Source organism: Sylvia atricapilla, chromosome 10, assembly GCF_009819655.1.
Source record: "Sylvia atricapilla isolate bSylAtr1 chromosome 10, bSylAtr1.pri, whole genome shotgun sequence".
In the NCBI taxonomy this organism is placed as follows: Eukaryota; Metazoa; Chordata; class Aves; order Passeriformes; family Sylviidae; genus Sylvia; species Sylvia atricapilla.
This window is the reverse complement of record NC_089149.1, coordinates 13,590,606-13,607,620: the sequence shown is the minus strand read 5'-3', so window position 1 is coordinate 13,607,620 and position 17,015 is coordinate 13,590,606. Positions and strand designations below refer to the sequence as shown.

At 45.2% G+C, this 17,015-nt stretch overlaps 1 protein-coding gene across 2 annotated transcripts in view; it reads right to left on the bottom strand.

Moving 5' to 3' along the window:
• Nucleotides 1–8,722: 8,722 nt before the first annotated feature.
• The window catches only part of PIK3CB (phosphatidylinositol-4,5-bisphosphate 3-kinase catalytic subunit beta), an 87,202-nt gene continuing 78,909 nt past the window's right edge, over nt 8,723–17,015 (bottom strand). For both annotated transcript variants that reach the window (XM_066326003.1, XM_066326002.1), the window contains 5 exons: nt 13,503–13,670; nt 12,939–13,062; nt 11,762–11,907; nt 10,820–10,952; nt 8,723–10,369 (listed from right to left, as the gene is read on the bottom strand). In XM_066326003.1, coding sequence (XP_066182100.1) covers nt 10,232–10,369; nt 10,820–10,952; nt 11,762–11,907; nt 12,939–13,062; nt 13,503–13,670 — 709 coding nt within the window. In that variant the 3' untranslated portion in view covers nt 8,723–10,231. The remainder of the gene's footprint in view (nt 10,370–10,819; nt 10,953–11,761; nt 11,908–12,938; nt 13,063–13,502; nt 13,671–17,015) is intronic.

The window sequence follows — 17,015 nt, the reverse complement described above, 5'->3', positions numbered from 1 at the left end:
TTTTAGACAAGTGGATTTGGTACTGAATGTCTCAGCCTTTGCAGCTCACTTCTCAGAACCAAGGCAGATCCCTTCCTGCCTGCCCAGCTGCTGCCTTCATTAGCCACAGTTGGTCTGTTCTGCAGAGCTTCACCTCAGTACCACTGCATGCCTAAAATGGGTCTTGAATTTGCAGATTGTTCTGTCACAAATTTAAACCTCAAGTCTGTAATTGTGGGGTGTGTAATCTTCTTTCACTCAACTTCTCTTCATTCCTTCAGAGCATATTAGTGCTTCAGTGATAGCTTCCTTTTACAGGTCAGTGAAACTTTTGTAATTCCTTTCATAAATTGTCTTTTCTGCCATTGCTGTGAGAGATCCAGGTCCAGTTTTCCTGTGTCCTGGTGAAAGCCCTGGTGGCTCATTACCAAGCCTGAGTAGCAAGGTGTGATGCTCTGCACTCCTTCAAGGTATTTGCAGTTTCTTGTTAATGTGTATTAATGGACAATTTTGAAAACATTGCAGGTGTGGTCCTGTCAAGCCTTTGCACAGTGAGGCCCAGTCCCTTCTTCCTCTATGTGTCTCTATGGTAAGAACTGGATTCAGGGAATTCTGCTTAAAAGCCTCTGCTGGGAGGCGCTGAGGGAGGAGGAGAAGAAGAGTAAAAGAAGAAAAGTTAAAAATGGTTGCCCATTTTGTTTTTAAGCCTACAAAGTTTGTGTGGTTTGTTTTGAAGATTTGTAGAAAATATTTGTAGCAGGCAGGAGCAAGACAACAGAGAGAGGAGGGGGGAACATGACCCTGCAAGTCAAGCAACCAAAAGTTAATACAATTACCAAATATCAAATGTGGAGCACAGGGACTAATTTGATCAGAGAGGCCAAAGGGATAATTCTTGGAGACAAAGCATTGCAAGGCGGAAACGCAGGCTAATCAACTGCTTTATCAAAAGAAAAAGGAAACAATTTCCAAGCCTTAACTAAAATCCCCAGTTGGTTCTTCATATTTTCAGGGGTCTGGTTTTTGCCTAGCAGCATTTTTTCTGTCTCACATTTATTTCACTGCTTCTGTTCCCTGCACAAAGCTGTTTGCCTGGCTCCTGGCTCTTCACTTGTGTCAAAGGAGCCGCCTCTGCTCCTGGTTTGAGGAACCCCTCAATCATGAAAGAGAGAACGCAGAGGGAAATACTCATTATATGTAATGTCCAAGCCTTCTTTCCATAATATCTGGAATTGAGCAGGACTATCCAGAGTCACTTTGTGCCTGCAGGATTTTCCAGAGCAGGTATTAGCTTCATCTGATGGAAAGTGGCTGCTCAGTGATCTCCACTGAACTCCTGCGTGACCCAAGCCCTCTCGGGTGTGTAGAGCAGCAGATCCAGACTTCACCAGGTACAACCCAGCGAAGCAGAGGTTTTCAGACTCAGACTGCTGTTTGCAGCTAAGCAGGTGCTGTGGCTATGACAGATAAAATGAGCTGGCACAGAGGGAAGAAGGCACTCGCAGAGGAAAGCGCAGGAGATGGGAAGCACAGCCGGAAAAAGCGAGAGCGGCTGTTCAAGAAGAGATTTTCTCAACTGAGCCTCTTCTCTGGGTCTCCCAAGAATAAAGTGTAAGTAGATCCGAGATTATACTTTGCATACATTTTCAAACAAGAAATTTTGCGAGTCTTTCCAGAGCAGCTTTGGAAGAGCCACAGATACCTTGTTACCTCTGTTGGATTAAATGTTTCACAAACGAGGAAACAGAGGCTAATTAAACAACTTGAGCTAAAAGCTGTTAAGTCATTGGCAGCACTAGAGATGAAATTAACTCTCTGAGCCTTGCTTGTCTCTGTGTTAATCTTATATCCATTTCCCTATGCTTCCAGCAAGAGATTAGCAGGGGCAAGCGTCTCTGTTTCTCCAGGCACACACCAGCACTGCCACTGGGACAACATCACCGTTTCCAGCAGTAACTTTGCTGCAGATTTTGTTGCCCTAGAGCTGTAACTCCAGGGTGCAGTGGAAAATGTCAATGCATGGGCAGCAGAAAAATCACTGTTCAACAAAGTTAACGATACTAAATTTCTTAAAATTCATACCCAATGCTTGTGTTCCTGCAATAGTGCCTTTACACTTACTCTTTTCAGTTAGAAGGAGAAAAAGGGAAACAAAACCCAAATAATAGCTATTCATTTTATTGGCCAAAGGAAGCGGAGACAAAAATTTTTTTCAGCTTATTGCTTTTTGAATGTATTAGTTTTGAGTTATTGCGATCATTCTTACGGGATTTGAAAGTCTCTTCTTAAGTCTTTCTCCCTGGTATTATTCTTCCTTAACATGATGTAAACTTTAGTGTATGCTAAGATCAGGAGGGGTTTCCAAAAAGTGTTCTTTTCTCATCCAAGAGCTGTTTTCCCCACAGATCTCCTAAAAGGAGTCTGTCTTTGGTAATTATCATGAAATTACTGTCTTAGCAGGAAGTACATGCAAGTCTCCACAATTACTCAGCTAACTGCATTAGGCTTGATAGCCACAGCTGCTGGTTGCAGGCTCCACAGAAGACTAAAATACACTAGCAAGAAATGAACCTTAGAGCCAGATTTTTCCCTCAGACTGATCTAATTGCAGCACAACTAATACCAAGGGCTTTGGTTTGGGATTTTTTTGCTGCACTACTGAGGAACTGGACTACAAACATAGTCAAACACCAAGAAGTGAATTACTGCTGCAAATGTTCTCCATTGTTCATAATTTCACTGAAGAGTGCATTCAGGAGGCAGACAAATACAACTGAAACAGTGAAGTCATGTTTTCTGAACATTGAGCCTCATTTTTAAGTGATTAATATGAGTTTTCCCCAGTTTGAGCTACTAGAAAAAAAATGGAACAGTAATCTAGTAACATCCCATGGTACTCCAACATTAATGGAGAGAGAGTCAGCCTTCAGTCTGTACTGGATCTGTTTCTACCAACACACTGCATGGCAGTGGTTTTAAATGCATTGCAGCCATCGGGGCATACAGAACTCTCACAGGGGTGTAGCAAAACCAGATCATCTCCACAGTCAGTGCTCATGAGCTCTGTAAGGGATTGTGTAGGGAAAACAGCAGGGTATAACATAATTTGATCAGGAGAGCTTTCCTTTCAGCTCTGCCATCTCTGGTCAAGGCCAGTGCAACACAGGGTTTTACTGGGCAGCATCAGTGTGCCTGAGTGCACAGAGGTGGGACAAGGACCTTTGTGCTGATGTCGGGGAGCACTGGGCCAGACACACAGAGCTCCGTGGAGTTCGTCTGCATGGAAACACACAGCAGGCTCCTGTCAGTCATGCATAGAGGAGTTGTGTATTGAAGCTCCTAGCCTTTAGCTGATGCCAGTCTTTTATGGTTTTGTTTAAATGAAGAAAATCCTTTAATAATTCTGTGCTCTAAAACTAATGCCTTGTCACTGCCACCACAGCACCAGAGCCAGACTCTCCTTTTTGCCGTCCATCCCTGCTTTTTTCAGACGGCCACACACGGTACCCACGGGTACAGCGTCTGGAAGGGCTCAAGAATCACTCACTAATTGCTGCCCTCATCCACCCCGGGATGCAGGGGCTGAGCTTGTCACCTCTCTGTGTGCCTGTTGCAGCTTGTCCCTCCTCTGTGTCCCATCCAGCTTGTCCTCTGAGCCCCTCGCAGCCTGTCCCCTGTGTCCCACCCGGCCTGTCCCTCTCCGAACCCCATCCAGCCCGTCCCCGGTGTCCCATCCAGCCCGTCCCCCGTGTCCCCCCCGGTGTCCCCGAGCCCTGTGTGACGGCTGTCCGTGTCGCAGCCCGCAGGGAAGGCGCCCTCCGGCCGAGGAGCAGCGCAGGCTCTGGCCGCGGCGGGGCTGCCGGCGGCCGCAGGAGGAGGCCTGTTCCCTGCGGCAGCTCTCCGGCCGGCAGCGCCCCGGGAGGATGTGTCCGAGCTGTGAGATCCTGCTGTGCCGGCCCTGCGGGACCCTGCACTCGCAGCGCGGCTTCATCGCCCACAGCCTGCTGGACCACTACGACAGCGCGGCGCCGGCCCGCTGAGCGCCCCGCCGCGGGATGGAGGAGCGGGGCCGGCCGCCGAGCGCAGCCACACCGCGCCGGCATCTCTCGGGCCCGGGCAGCCGCCCCTGCTTCGCTCTGTACGCAGCACATGCACTCAATTAACCAGCGCGAACCCGGCAAACAGAGCTGTAACCTGAACGTTTTATAGCTGTTAAAGACAGGGAATTGTTTCAGAAATATTCTCCAGAGCTTTCCTCTTCCTCTCAAGGGAACAAAAATTCTCCCATTGAGCTGCAAAAGCAAGCTTGACTACCACACGCAGAGCCACCTGCAATGCCTTTGTTTGCTTCAGTGTTGTTTGTGGTCTGGAATATTAAACGTTTTATTTTTAAATTAACTACCTCAGAGACGCAACTTTATGGGGGAAAGGGGCTTCTAAAAGCTGTCCTGTCCACAGGGATTGCAGCTCACATTCCCGATTCCCTCCTAGAAGGTCCAAACTTTCACAGCCTTTCAAGCATCACACTTGTGATCCCGCACCTTGCCTTGAAAAGAGCAACAAGCACAACTCAAAGAGTATTTAAGCCTTCTTCGAGTTCTTAACCCCCGAGCTGTATTTTTAAGCAGCTCTTCAGACAGTGCAGTACAGCTGCAGACACGAGGCCAGGGCTCAGGGGCAGGGCTGGGTGACATTAAGGTCCAGGCACACAGAAGATTTCACCACTGTGGAATTCCCAAGTACAGGTGAAGGGTAGCAGCAGCCTCAGGAACAGAGGATCCCCAGTCTAGCAGCATGCACCTTTTACTCCCATGCCGATGGGCACAAATCTATGTGCAGGATTAATTCCTTGCTCTTCGGTAGGGAACAGACTAAACAGACTTAAGTCTCCCACAGCCATTAATATTAAGGGTTCCATTTGACCTTTGATCAATCTCTCCTTTTCCTCAATTCAAAAGTAACAAGTCCATAGGGAAAAAGACCCCTTGTCCTTCCCACTTCTCTTTTGGAGCTGTTCCATTGTGCAAATGAATGTTTGGTAAGGTGACTGGAATCCAGTTTTTTTTTTTCCCTATCCCTAGGGAATAGTTGGACTGAACTACGATGTCTAGTCTCATGTTTTGTTTCCACCATCCCAAGAAAACAGTTTCAAGAGGAGGAATTCAGAGCCACATATGCAACATTGCTGTGCTCCAGAGTATCCTGAACAACAGTGCTCAGCATCCTTTGTGGAATGTCAGACACTCAATGCTCCTCATGCAAGAGGTACAGAGACCAGCTCAGAAACCAGACTGAGCCTGCTGAAAGCTCTCAGGGCAAAGCCCATTATGAATTTCATGTAGGAGAAAGACTTAGGCAGGGCTGACAAAGTGAAATGAACTGCTGCCAGGTTCCTCCCTTCTGCCCAGACTCCACTGGTTCTGCACAGTGCCAGCAAGTGCCCAGACTTCCTGCTCAAATGCAGACTTCTAAAGCCGAAAATTAGATCTTATGAACGCTCTTGTGCTACAAGGGCCTTAATCCCTCCAAACCCACATTTCCATGGTGCTTGATAGTCAGTTCTGTTCATTTTTAAAAGCCAACCAGGGCCTGGCAAACCAGAAATCACCTTTCATGTTTCTCTGGGACTGCTACTCCTAAACTGGGACCCTTCACAGCTTTCTCAAGAAAATTTATTTTACCACTACTTTAAGAAATATAAATTCAGCCACATTCCCCTTTATCAAGCAATGCAGAGGAGACTTCTCCAGACAATCACCTGAGGAAGAGCAAGGTGACAGACTGAGAGGATGAAGGGCTAGCTCATCCCAACAGCATTATTTTAAATCCTACAGTCCCATACAGTGAAATCAGTTCAAATAGGTCATGATTGAGCCTTTATCCAAGCGTTCCAGAGGGGACAGAACAAGGAACGTTCTCTCAGCATGTGCCTGGTAGAATTTCCTGTGTGGCATGCCGAAGGGCACAAGCAGCTCCTCCTGTGTGTTATGGGGCTGGAGAGGCCCCAGGCAGCAGCAGTGTGCACACCCAGCTCCCGGGGAGAGCAGCCCTCTGCTGTCCTCTGTGGAGGGACAGCTGGACACACGGGCACGGAGCACCAACGCTCCTGGCAGGAGCACCTCTCCTACAGCAGCCAGGAGGTCACCTTTGGGGACACTAACTACATTTTTGTTACGCACTGAGGCAGCACCAACAGTGTTGTACTTGATTTCTCAGCAGCTGGTAAATTGCTGCACCTCCCTGGCACTGACTACCAAAGCCTGCTGCAGAGATCTGCCTGGGGCTGTTTGTTCCTACCACGGCCAGGTCAGGCAACAGAACCACAGCTGGAGCTTAGCCTGGCCTTTCTCTCCTCAGCCACACCACAGCGAGACCCTTTGGTCTCCAAAATCCCCGGAGCCTCATGCAAACAGTGAGGCCCAACAGCACCAGGGCACTGTCCCCTCACTGTCACCCTTGTGCACCAGAACAGCTCTGCTCCCCCAGCTCTGCTCGTGCCATGTCCAACAAATCGTTTTAAAAATTATTGTATGTTAGCAAAGGATTTCAGGCTTAGATTTTAAAGCTGGCTCAGACACATAATTACACTAATATACTACATTGTGAAAGAGTAATAATAGAAATACTGATTACACATTTAAAAGATTTAGGCTTGAAACCATCCTAACAGAATAAAGCTATGATATAGCCTGACATATCAATTATTAAGAGCCTCTACTATTTAATTATCTGATTTCAATAGCTCTGGGAGATTAAAGAGGAATATTGGACTCCTTTATATTAAATACAGGAATGGGATCTGTCCAAGGCATTTGCTGGAATGGGAGTGACTTGACAATCAACAACCCCCGAAACAACATGAGAGGGAAAGGAAGCAGCTTCACAGCTGAGGGACAAGTCTATGGGAGCTCTTTCCTTGGAAATCCAACACAGGACAAGCAAGACTGTAAAAGCAGCAGCTGTCAGCATTTGCCACAAAAAAAATGATTCAAGGTAGAAAGCAAACCCATCAAGTATTCATGCAATCACTAATAAGCCAGAACAAATAAAGATCATTTACACACTGCATATACCCAATTTCAGCTGTGGTTTTTAAATGGCCCAGGCAGCTTTCCCCTCTGCCAGATACAATGAGAACCTTGAGAAGGAAAAGTCATTTTTCCAGGGGACATACACAAAGAAAGGTAATTAACGTGAGACCATGTGAACTGAAGGCTCAAGATAAAATCTTCAAATTCTCTTATTATAATCTAACCACTTGATGACTTTTGAATCCAGAAACTGGTCTAAAATAAAATATTCCAAATCATCTCAAATTAACGTACCTATTTAGTATTAGAGCCGGATATCGGGGGGAAAGTACAGAAAGAATCAATGGACTGATGTGCCAAAATTCAGTCTTCTCTTGGATGACAAACAGTGGAGGACACTGTCTCTCCTGTGACTTTTCACAAAGCAGATCATTTATTTATTTGTTTGTCTTCTGAATGAACTTCGGTATGCCACAGGCTATAGCAAGTATGATGAAAACTGAGGAAAGTGGTGATCTGTTTACTAATACAATTCAGCAAACCAGGTCTCTGCTCAAAATTTAACATGAAGGTATCACAAAATCAGCTTTGGTGCCCTGGCAAATGCTGCCTCCTGCTAGGTTCAGCCCTGAGAGGCCAGGTGGGAAGTAGTCCTGTGAGATGAGATCTCTTCTCAGCTATTTGAAGATCAATTCCCAGGAGGAAAATGTTTCACTGTCTTTGCTGCCAAACACAAATCAAGACCATTTAACTTGGCTCTAACTTTCTTACCCCATTCTTGTTAATTAATTGCCAAGAGTAAACATGGAGAAGGTAAAGACAACCAAATACAACACAGTCATTGAAGGGCTATGAAACAACACAAACGCTGAGCAGAAGGAGCATTTCCTAATCACCTCTAAATATTCCTCAAGGAACAGAGGCAATGGCCTTTCCCCACCATCTCGAGTACTTTTATAACCTGCATCAAAGTCGCATCCAAAATCCCCTGAACCACTACCAGACCTCTTTATCAGTGCAGTGGTGCTGGGGGCAAGGAAGGTGTTCCTGCAGCTGGAGCTCACAGCTCTCACCTGCAGTGGGGCAGGGGGAGCCCGAGGCACAGCCCTGAGCCACCTGCTGCCAGCCCCACAGGAGGCCTGGGCTGGGACATGGAACCCTGCTGCCCTTTGAGCTAGGGAATAAAGGAAATGAAGATTACACTGTGCTCACTCCTGTCAGAGCCCAGGCAGCCAAGGGGCACTCGCCAACTTCACCTCCAAGTTCTGGAAAAGTTGATTTCTCCCTCAACAAGACTAGAGATGTCCAAGTGCTCTGTCTCACAGAAAAATAGAATGTGTCCAGGAATGGTTCCTTATGCAAATTCACATGCTGTGAATTAACCTGAGGATGAGTTACTTTTTTCAGAGCTGTCACCTGCAACACAGTTTTCCTGCCATCTGCTATAGAAATAATAATAATAAATGACATGGCACACTTTAAATGCTACTCTGTTGTGTATAAAAGAAATTCCTATACCAAACAAAACCAACCCACATACCACTTGTTACTTTTAGAATGTTCTCAGAGCAGAAGTTTTTTCAGGCAGTTAAGCCCATTGGGTGAGGACAAGAGAATCAATGTCCTACACAGAACTCCATCCTCACTCCAGGTAAGTTTTTAACCTCTAAAATAAACAAGAAGACCCCAAACCAACAAAAAATAAAACACTCTCAACAAAGTAAAACCAACTTTAATTAAATTCCTACATCATCCAACATTTCTATGCAGAACAAGTGTTTAGTCAAAAAGTAAATATATATGTTTAATTCTCTTTCAAATGTCCACTAGAATCAAGAGCTACCAGTGTTCCTTGGAGAACAAGCAGTAGTTAAACCTCTCTTGCTGATGTTCAGGAACAGTTTGTTACATCTTTTAACCAGCAGTTCCCTATTGCACGTAAGGAATTTGCTCTCCATTTAAGCACCTAAAAGCCTGGTACCTCACTAAATAAATTAAAACAAATCCAGTTTCTTCAGCAACCATCTTCAACATATATATCTTGGTAAAGCAATATTACTGCAAGCCTTTAATAAATACAGAGAGAAGATCAGTGACTGCATTGGTGTTCTGTGGAATGATCTTTTCCCATAAACTCTTGCTTCTCCAACCAGTTGGGGTTTTTGGTATGCATGCTTTAAAAGTCACTTTATGTAGTATATGTAATGAAAACATCCCTTACATAGGTCAGTACATTTTGCAGGGAAGGACTGATCTGAGATAGGAATTTCAGTGTAAGGCTGGAAGGAGCTTCTTGCTGGAACCAGACCAAATTGTGCCTCTCTGGGAGCTGAAGGCAAAGCCCCAGAGGCTGAGTGGGAGACTGGAACCAATGAGGGATTCTCAGGCACGTTTGGACCCCACCTTCCTCATTCTGAAGGGCTTCTTTTGTGTGTTGAGTCACAGGAACAAAATTGTGCAACCCTGAACATCTGGATGCTGCATCACATCTGTCAGAGGTCTCCCCACCCTCCACACCTCCTTACTTCTACTTCTTCCTTCAGCAGCAGCACAGACATGAAGCAGCTCCCTGCAGTACAGTGAAACCATGGCTGCTATTTACAGTAGAACTAATGCATCTGTGCCAGTAGGGCAGAGGTCATATGAAAAATATACACAATACGCTCATTTTTTTAGCCAGATTAGGATATATATAAAAAAATTTACTCTTCAAGTCCTACCTTTGAACAAAGAACAGTTCTATCAGAGGTCTTCAAACCTCCCAAGGATATGTTAGAGCACATTACCGTAACGTATAAAAACAAATATTTACACCTCCATAAAGTACCAAAGAAGTTTTTAAAATGCCTAGTAGCTCTCAGCGTGCAAAGTCAGCAGGAATTGATTATCCAGGATGTTCACTAACTGTAGAGTCAGTCTTGGAATCAAGCATTCAGAAGCAGAGTGCAAAAGACTCAGGAATTATTTCAGTCCACGTGTTTTTGTTGTCGTTTCCTTCCTTGTTTTGGATCAGTTCCTCGAATCACAGAATGTGCTGAGCTGGAAGGGACCCATCAGGATCAGAGTCCAACTGCTGGCCCTGTGTGGGGCTCCCCAGGAACCAACCTGTGCCTGAGAGCGTTGTCCCAGTGCCTCCTGGAGTTTTGTTGGTCCCTACGACAGAAACCCTTTACAAACACTTATCAAGGTAACCTTCAGCTTAGTGCAAATGCCACAATCTCCTAGGATCTGTAATCTTTTCTGACAGTGTGAGCCATCCAGTTCACTTTAGTAGTCCAACTTTCCCGCAGAGCTTCATCAAACTTTTGCTTGAACTGTTTTAGTGCTTCTTCCTCACTCTTCCCTAAGGCGAGGGAGTCCTAAGGGGACAGGGAGACAAGGACCGTCAGGAATTTGAAAGAACACCGTTAAAACCTCCTTCACCTTTCAACACAAGCCACAGTGTTCTTTTGTTCTCCTTTAACACTTTTTCACTTACTACTCATTTAGCAATACACCAGTTGGTTTAAAGATAAAACTGAAAGAGATGAAGAAAATAATCTTCACCTTTCCAGGTCCATGCTTGTGCATGAGCCAGGATGTAAAATAGCCCTGGAATGACTCCATTTAGGATGCATGGATCCTGAACTCATCCTTTGAGCACCAGGCCTGACTACAGACCTTGCTCTACAGAGCTGAAAAAGAAAACTTCAAGGACTGTGTGGAAATCTTGACAGAAATGGAAAACAACAGAAACGTATTCATCTTGGAATCAAAAAATCACATCCTGGAAAAACGCTGAGTCCTGCTGAGCTGTAGCTCTACTGTACCTTGAGATACTGGATGTCCTTGACAGAGGTGAGCTCTGGCAGGCCTGCAGTCAGCATCAGTGCAAAGAGGGTAATAAATAGGTTGCCGTGCTTGCGCAGGATCAGGTAGGCTTCCTCACAGTACTGCCGGAACCTGCGGCACACGGGGCACAAAGGGACAGTCACACGGGGCACAAAGGGACAGGCACACTCGTGGGAGGGTTCAACCACAACCTGGGACCTGCTCTGACAAACACACACTGTGGAACACGGCACAGAGAGGGGAGATGCCTGCACAGCCCCCAGTGCACTCTCACAAACACGTCCAGTGTGTCCCCAGTGAGCCCTCAGTACAAACCAGCAGCTCTTCTTCAGAAAGAGCAGAAGTGCCAGAGGTCATGGTCTCACCTCTCTGAGAATTTGTCAGGTGAAATGCCTTGATGATCCTAGAGGATGGGCTACAGGAAAATAGAGCTTTTGGAAAAGTCAAAGCTCTATTGCAGTCCCTCTAACTGCTGTCATTTCTAATTCCTCCCGTGGTCAAAACTGAACCAGCGGCCAGGGCTGGTGGATCATGAGCACGTGGCTCCTCATGGCCAAGCATCCAAGCAAGGGGCAGCACAATAAACATGCCCTGATAGACAGGAAGGGCAGAAGGGAGCCTGTTGCTAAGGGCTGTGCTGCATCTGGCTTGAACAGCAGAGCCCAGAGCTGTTGAAGCCAGAGCTGAGCCCAGCAGAACCCACCACCTCCTGCTGTGGGAGATCAAAAGCAACTGCAGAGCTGCAGCTTCTGGTTCTGAAGTAATCTGTGACATTCCAGCTCAGGGAGTGCAGCAGACAGTCCTGTAAATGCATGTTGGCACAGCTCCACACAAGTGCAAATGAGCAAACCAACCCCAGGTAGGTTCTGGTATGCTGGAAATGATCATCTCGATTACAAATAGATCAAAATAACACTCACCGGCCAAATTTTTCAGTGTTCCCTGTTTTTCCTTGTTGAATAACATGAATGAAATCATAGGTGAGTATGAAAGGTACCCGTTCCCTTTTAATTCCAAACTTGGACTTAAAGTTTCCCAGAATATGCCCAAAATCTATGTGAAAGAGCTAAAAGAAAAAAAAAAAAAACAAACAAAAAACAAGTGAAAAATAATTTCTCCAGCAAAATGTGTCAGTGTCACTTTTCTAATACCTCTACAGGATGCTGGTACGAAGAACAGTTAACTCCTAATGTGACTCTCCAAATCCTGTGGTTTCAACCCTTTGGGAGTATTTGGTTCTAAAACACTTCAAGATTTAAGGTCAATAATAACATCACTCATGAGTGACTACTGCAGTAAAGATTTGCCAGGTTTAAGCTGTTGCTGCCAGGAAACATCTTGGTGGCAGTATCAGACAAAAACGAGCCCAAGGATGAGCCCACAAGCCCACATCATTCACATCCAAGGCCTCCCCACACAAGGACAGAGGCAAAGGCAGCAAAGCCAAGTTAATCCGAAGGACCCTGTGGCAGCTCCCCATGGTGGAATTGAGGATAAGGGCACTGCAGCTTTCTTCCAGGAGGTACAAGCTTAAAAGAGTACTGTAAATGTCTGTAAAACTCTCAATTTTATAACACTCGCTGGTTTTCTAGGCAGAATAATTTCAAATAAATCAGCCAAGTTACATTACAGGGTAACAATTAATAAAGCACACGTTTAGGAGCTCCCCTAGATCCTGCACAGCACTGTGTTGGTGCTGGGTTTCACACTGTGCATTTCTGCAGGGCTGAGCTGCACAGACTGACCTCAGGGAAACCACACTGCTCCAAAATGCAATTCATGGATTTTTAAAGGTGGTCTTTTGCAAGACACCCTAAAACCACTTTTATTCAATGAATCTGAGCCATTAAAAGGCCTCTTGGATGTTCTGTAAACAGCCTCTCTCCATACAGAATTGCTGATGGACCAGTCATTGTTCTGTCCTTCCCCCATTTTTACATTCCTCTTCCTTGAAAACTCTCTCCAGTCCTCAGTGAACCACACACATCAATTCTAACCATGTGTGGCTTTCCTTTCACCAAGGCACTAGAGAAATTACAAGTACTCAAGAGAACTCTTGCACACCAAAGGCATTCTGCCCACAGAAGGGATTTTTACCTGCCCATTTTTCCTGACCATGATATTGTCACTGTGTCTGTCACCGATTCCCAGCACATATGTAGCTACACAGTAGCCAGCACAAGACAGAGTAAATTCTTCAATGGCTCGATCCAAGTCCTCTCTGTAACCACAGAGAAAATTGGTTTAGTGCACGCTGCTGGAATTCATGTCATTGTCCTCAGAAAGGAGTTTTGCTTGTTTAAACCAGAAGTTCATTAGGATGCTGTAAAATCAGAATTACTTGAGAAAAAAATACTGTAAAGGTAGCTATGGAGAAAAAGCAACATGAAGGCAACAAAGCTTGAGACGCACGTAGTTTTCTTGGGTTTGCTTGTGCTGCCAAATTTAACACAACTTACTCAACAGCACACAGCCAAAACGCTGCAAATGCCAGGCCCAAGGGTACCATGAATCAGGTACCAGGCCCATGAATCTCCGGCAGAATTTGACATGCTAGAAAAACATTCAGCAAGAAACCACACCTCCCTCAAGGCTGAAAGTGGAGCATCAGAGGAATTTTGTAGCTTATACTATAGCTGAGAGAGAAACTGTAGCAATTACCCCAAATTGTATTCCTTCAGCCAGTTCAGGAGTGCGTCCTTGTTGAAGGCAGCGGCTGCAGCCACGTTGCTGCTGTTTAACTGAATGTCAGCAATGGTTTCTGAGCTAGAAACAGCCTCAATGAGGCCAGAGTGATCTCCAGTTGCTAAACAGCCATAGGGCAATATCCTGCAAGGAAACACAGAATCGTGTCAGAACCTCAAACAGCAAGATGCTTCTCTAGTGTACTCAATTTTTGGAGATGGCTGAATACTCGTGTGAACAGTAAACTCTCAAAGGGTGATTTACAGGAATTGCTTGTAAAGGTAAAAGACCAGCAATACATTTAAAACGTTCATTTTTCCTATTATGTACATGGATGCAAAAAAAAGAAGAGACTTTTTAAAGGCCTAATTTTTCCTTTTTACTGAAATCCAGATTTCTTGTAAGTTCCCCAGGCGAGCCCCAGAGGGAGCCCTGTGCCTGCATTGGTGAGTTCCTGCCCGGACAGAGCCTGACCTGCTCCACTTCATTCCCCATTAATTATTGCAGGAAATGTTCAAGAGGATCTTATCCTTTTCCACCGTCTTCCTACTTCGAAGGAAAACGCTAGAAATCCTTCTAAACATTAATGTAAATAATGTTTTCCAGCTCTTATTAAACTGAAGCATAGAAACCCAATGGAAAACAGGAATACATCCCTTAACTGGCAGGGTATGTCAGGGCACACCTGTGCATTCACACACTGTGACCAGTGAAAATACCTGCTACCATGTCACTGCATTCCAGCGAGACACAGGTAAAGCTGGAAATCAAGGAGAGATGGGTATAAATGGGTACGTGTGGCTTTTTCCAATACATCTCCTCTCTCCAGATGCTTAGAAAGCTAAACAGAATAGCAACAGCCTGAGATGGGAGCTCAGCATGTGCAATGGAAACTTAAAGCAAACTTTTCAAAGGCAATGCATCACAAGTTGAGGTGTCTGCTCTTGTGTCAGCCAGCTCAGGCCAAGAACATTATCTCAGATGTGGCCATGGTCCATGGGCAAGGGAAAGAATACCAACAAAAATCTACACTGCAGCACACAAGGTTTAGACCAGCACTCACTGACTTACAGAGCTGTGTAAAACAACTGCAGGACTTATTAAAACTGATGTGTGTGCCTGCAGACATACATATATATATATAAAGAAAAATACTGCTGGTGAAGATGTCATTAGTATTTGTGTATAAAACTATACATTTATATACACATAACTATATATTTATATATACACAAATACATATAAAGTTTAATAAAAGATATTAAGCTTAACATAAGAATATTAAGTTTGATTGCTACAAAGCATAATGACATCTCTTAACTGACACAGCCTATTATCCCAAGCCACGGAAGAAAACTAAAGAAAATTCCTTACAAAATTAAACACAACTTTTTTGCCTTACAGCTACCAGGGAACTGAGCAGTTTCTCCACCAAAGGGATAACACAACAGAAGTGGTGCTAGTAGTGATGCCTTGGAGTAGCACTCTAGAACAGGGGCCAGACAAGATGAAGAGAATAAAGTGGGTGTTTATTAAAGGCCTCCCGCAGACACAGCTTGGGCAGTCAGAGCCTCCCAGAGGTCACACCCAAGGTGGACCATGGTCACGGGTTTTTCAGACAATTCTGAGTTTGGTCCATTTACATCTCAGGGGTGAATGCTGCAATTACAGCTTCAGGTAATGAAGTAATTTAGCCCCAGTTTGCTCCCCCCAATTCACTTTTTGTTTGTATTTTCAGGGCCTGAGGTAGTGAGGTGTCCTTGAGTTCCAGGCCCAGAGGGATTGTTCTACATGACCAAAATGTGAAAACAGCAGCTAACACTCTGTATGGACTTTAGAGCTACACACAAAAGTAGTACAGGATTTGAAATATAGAAAAAAAAAATCCTAAGACATCAGAAGCTGTAAGTATATAGGCTGGATTCTTCCTTACTGGCAACAAAGTGCACTGAAAACCAGATTCAACAGGGTATTTCAAGAGCACTCAACTTCAAAACAAGCAGCAGAAGTGCAGGCTTGGAACATCCTTCCTGTTTCTATGCTGAGCCCTGCCCAGTGCCAGCCCTCTCCCTGGAGCAGGCTCTCTAGGAGCAGGAGGGTGCCTGGGATTGCCCCTGGGCACAGGGAAGCTCTGCCCATCCTTATCACCACACCACAACTGGGAGCCAGAGCTGGCCAGGTTAAAGTGCACGCTGGCCTCCTTCCATGGCCCTGCAACCCACCCTGCTCGGGCTGGGCCGGGCACACGGCCAACAACTTCCCCTTCAAAAGCAAGCAATGATGAAAGCCTCCAGCCCCTGGAGGGCTGTGTGCTTACAACTGCAGGAAAAAACATCCTTGTCAGAGAGACAGTTTGACAGGAGTCAAGTTAGGGACAAATCCTCTGGGCCCTTTCCATCTCATCCTGGTCTTTCTGACTTCAGCATCTGTCAGCAGGATATGCTCCCAGCTTTTTGAAGCCAGCAAAAGCCATGGACAGATCAATACTGAAATCCTGGGTAGGACAGAAAATTCTCTTCACTCATTTAAAACTGTTCTTTATTTCAAGTGTTTAATTCACCAAAGCAGTGCCCTTCCAAACACACACAAAATACTGGTGATTCATCAACATGTTCTCTGTAACTTCAGGTCCAATACTTTAAAAATGATGACATATTTAAGAGCTGTAACAAGTACACTTTCCAGTACGTGTGTGAAGTCTGATTTCACTCATCCACAGTCATTAACCTCAGATCTCACATATGTAAGGGAGATGAAAATGAAAACCTACTATAGACAGGCACTGAAACAAAAAGGTGCTTTGGAGAATGTCCTGTATCTGATCAAAAAGTAACCAAGTACTAAATACTTTTATGAAAATCTACCACAGCAAAAGCAACTTGACAGAGATCAAACTCCTCAAATGAATGATTTTCTGTTGCTGTTACTTTACTCGTTTCTCCACTAACACAACTTTGATGCTGTAACAGAGGTAAAGCAGCCCAAACACTTTCTGACACAAGGATTTTCCTGAGAGGTGCAGCACCACAGACTCCACAGCATCCTTGGCAAGACAGATGCTGTGACATGTATTTGTATCAGGCCATCTATTCCCTGCTCAGGTACAAGTTTGTCTTAGAAACTGAGGTGTGGGGATTAACTAAAAGACATACTTTTTGCTCTGTTCATTTCTCTCTGCTACTTGGGCAATGTTTGAGGTGAACTGACCCAAGGCAGACTCCTGCACGTGTCAGAGTTTGTCTGGGTGATCGTCCTGTCCTGGGAAGCAGATCCATCCTACACCCCAGGCTTTGCTCAGCTGTGCACACGCAGGGAAAGCCCAGGGTAAAGGACCTACAGGAGCACACCCTGCCATCCTCCTGCACACAAGTGCCCCCTCAGATACACACCCTGACCTGTTTGTCACCCACGAGACAAATTAGTTGGCAATTAAACAAACAAATATTTCATCTCCTTCAGCTCTCAAAATCAAGATATATTTGGTGTTCC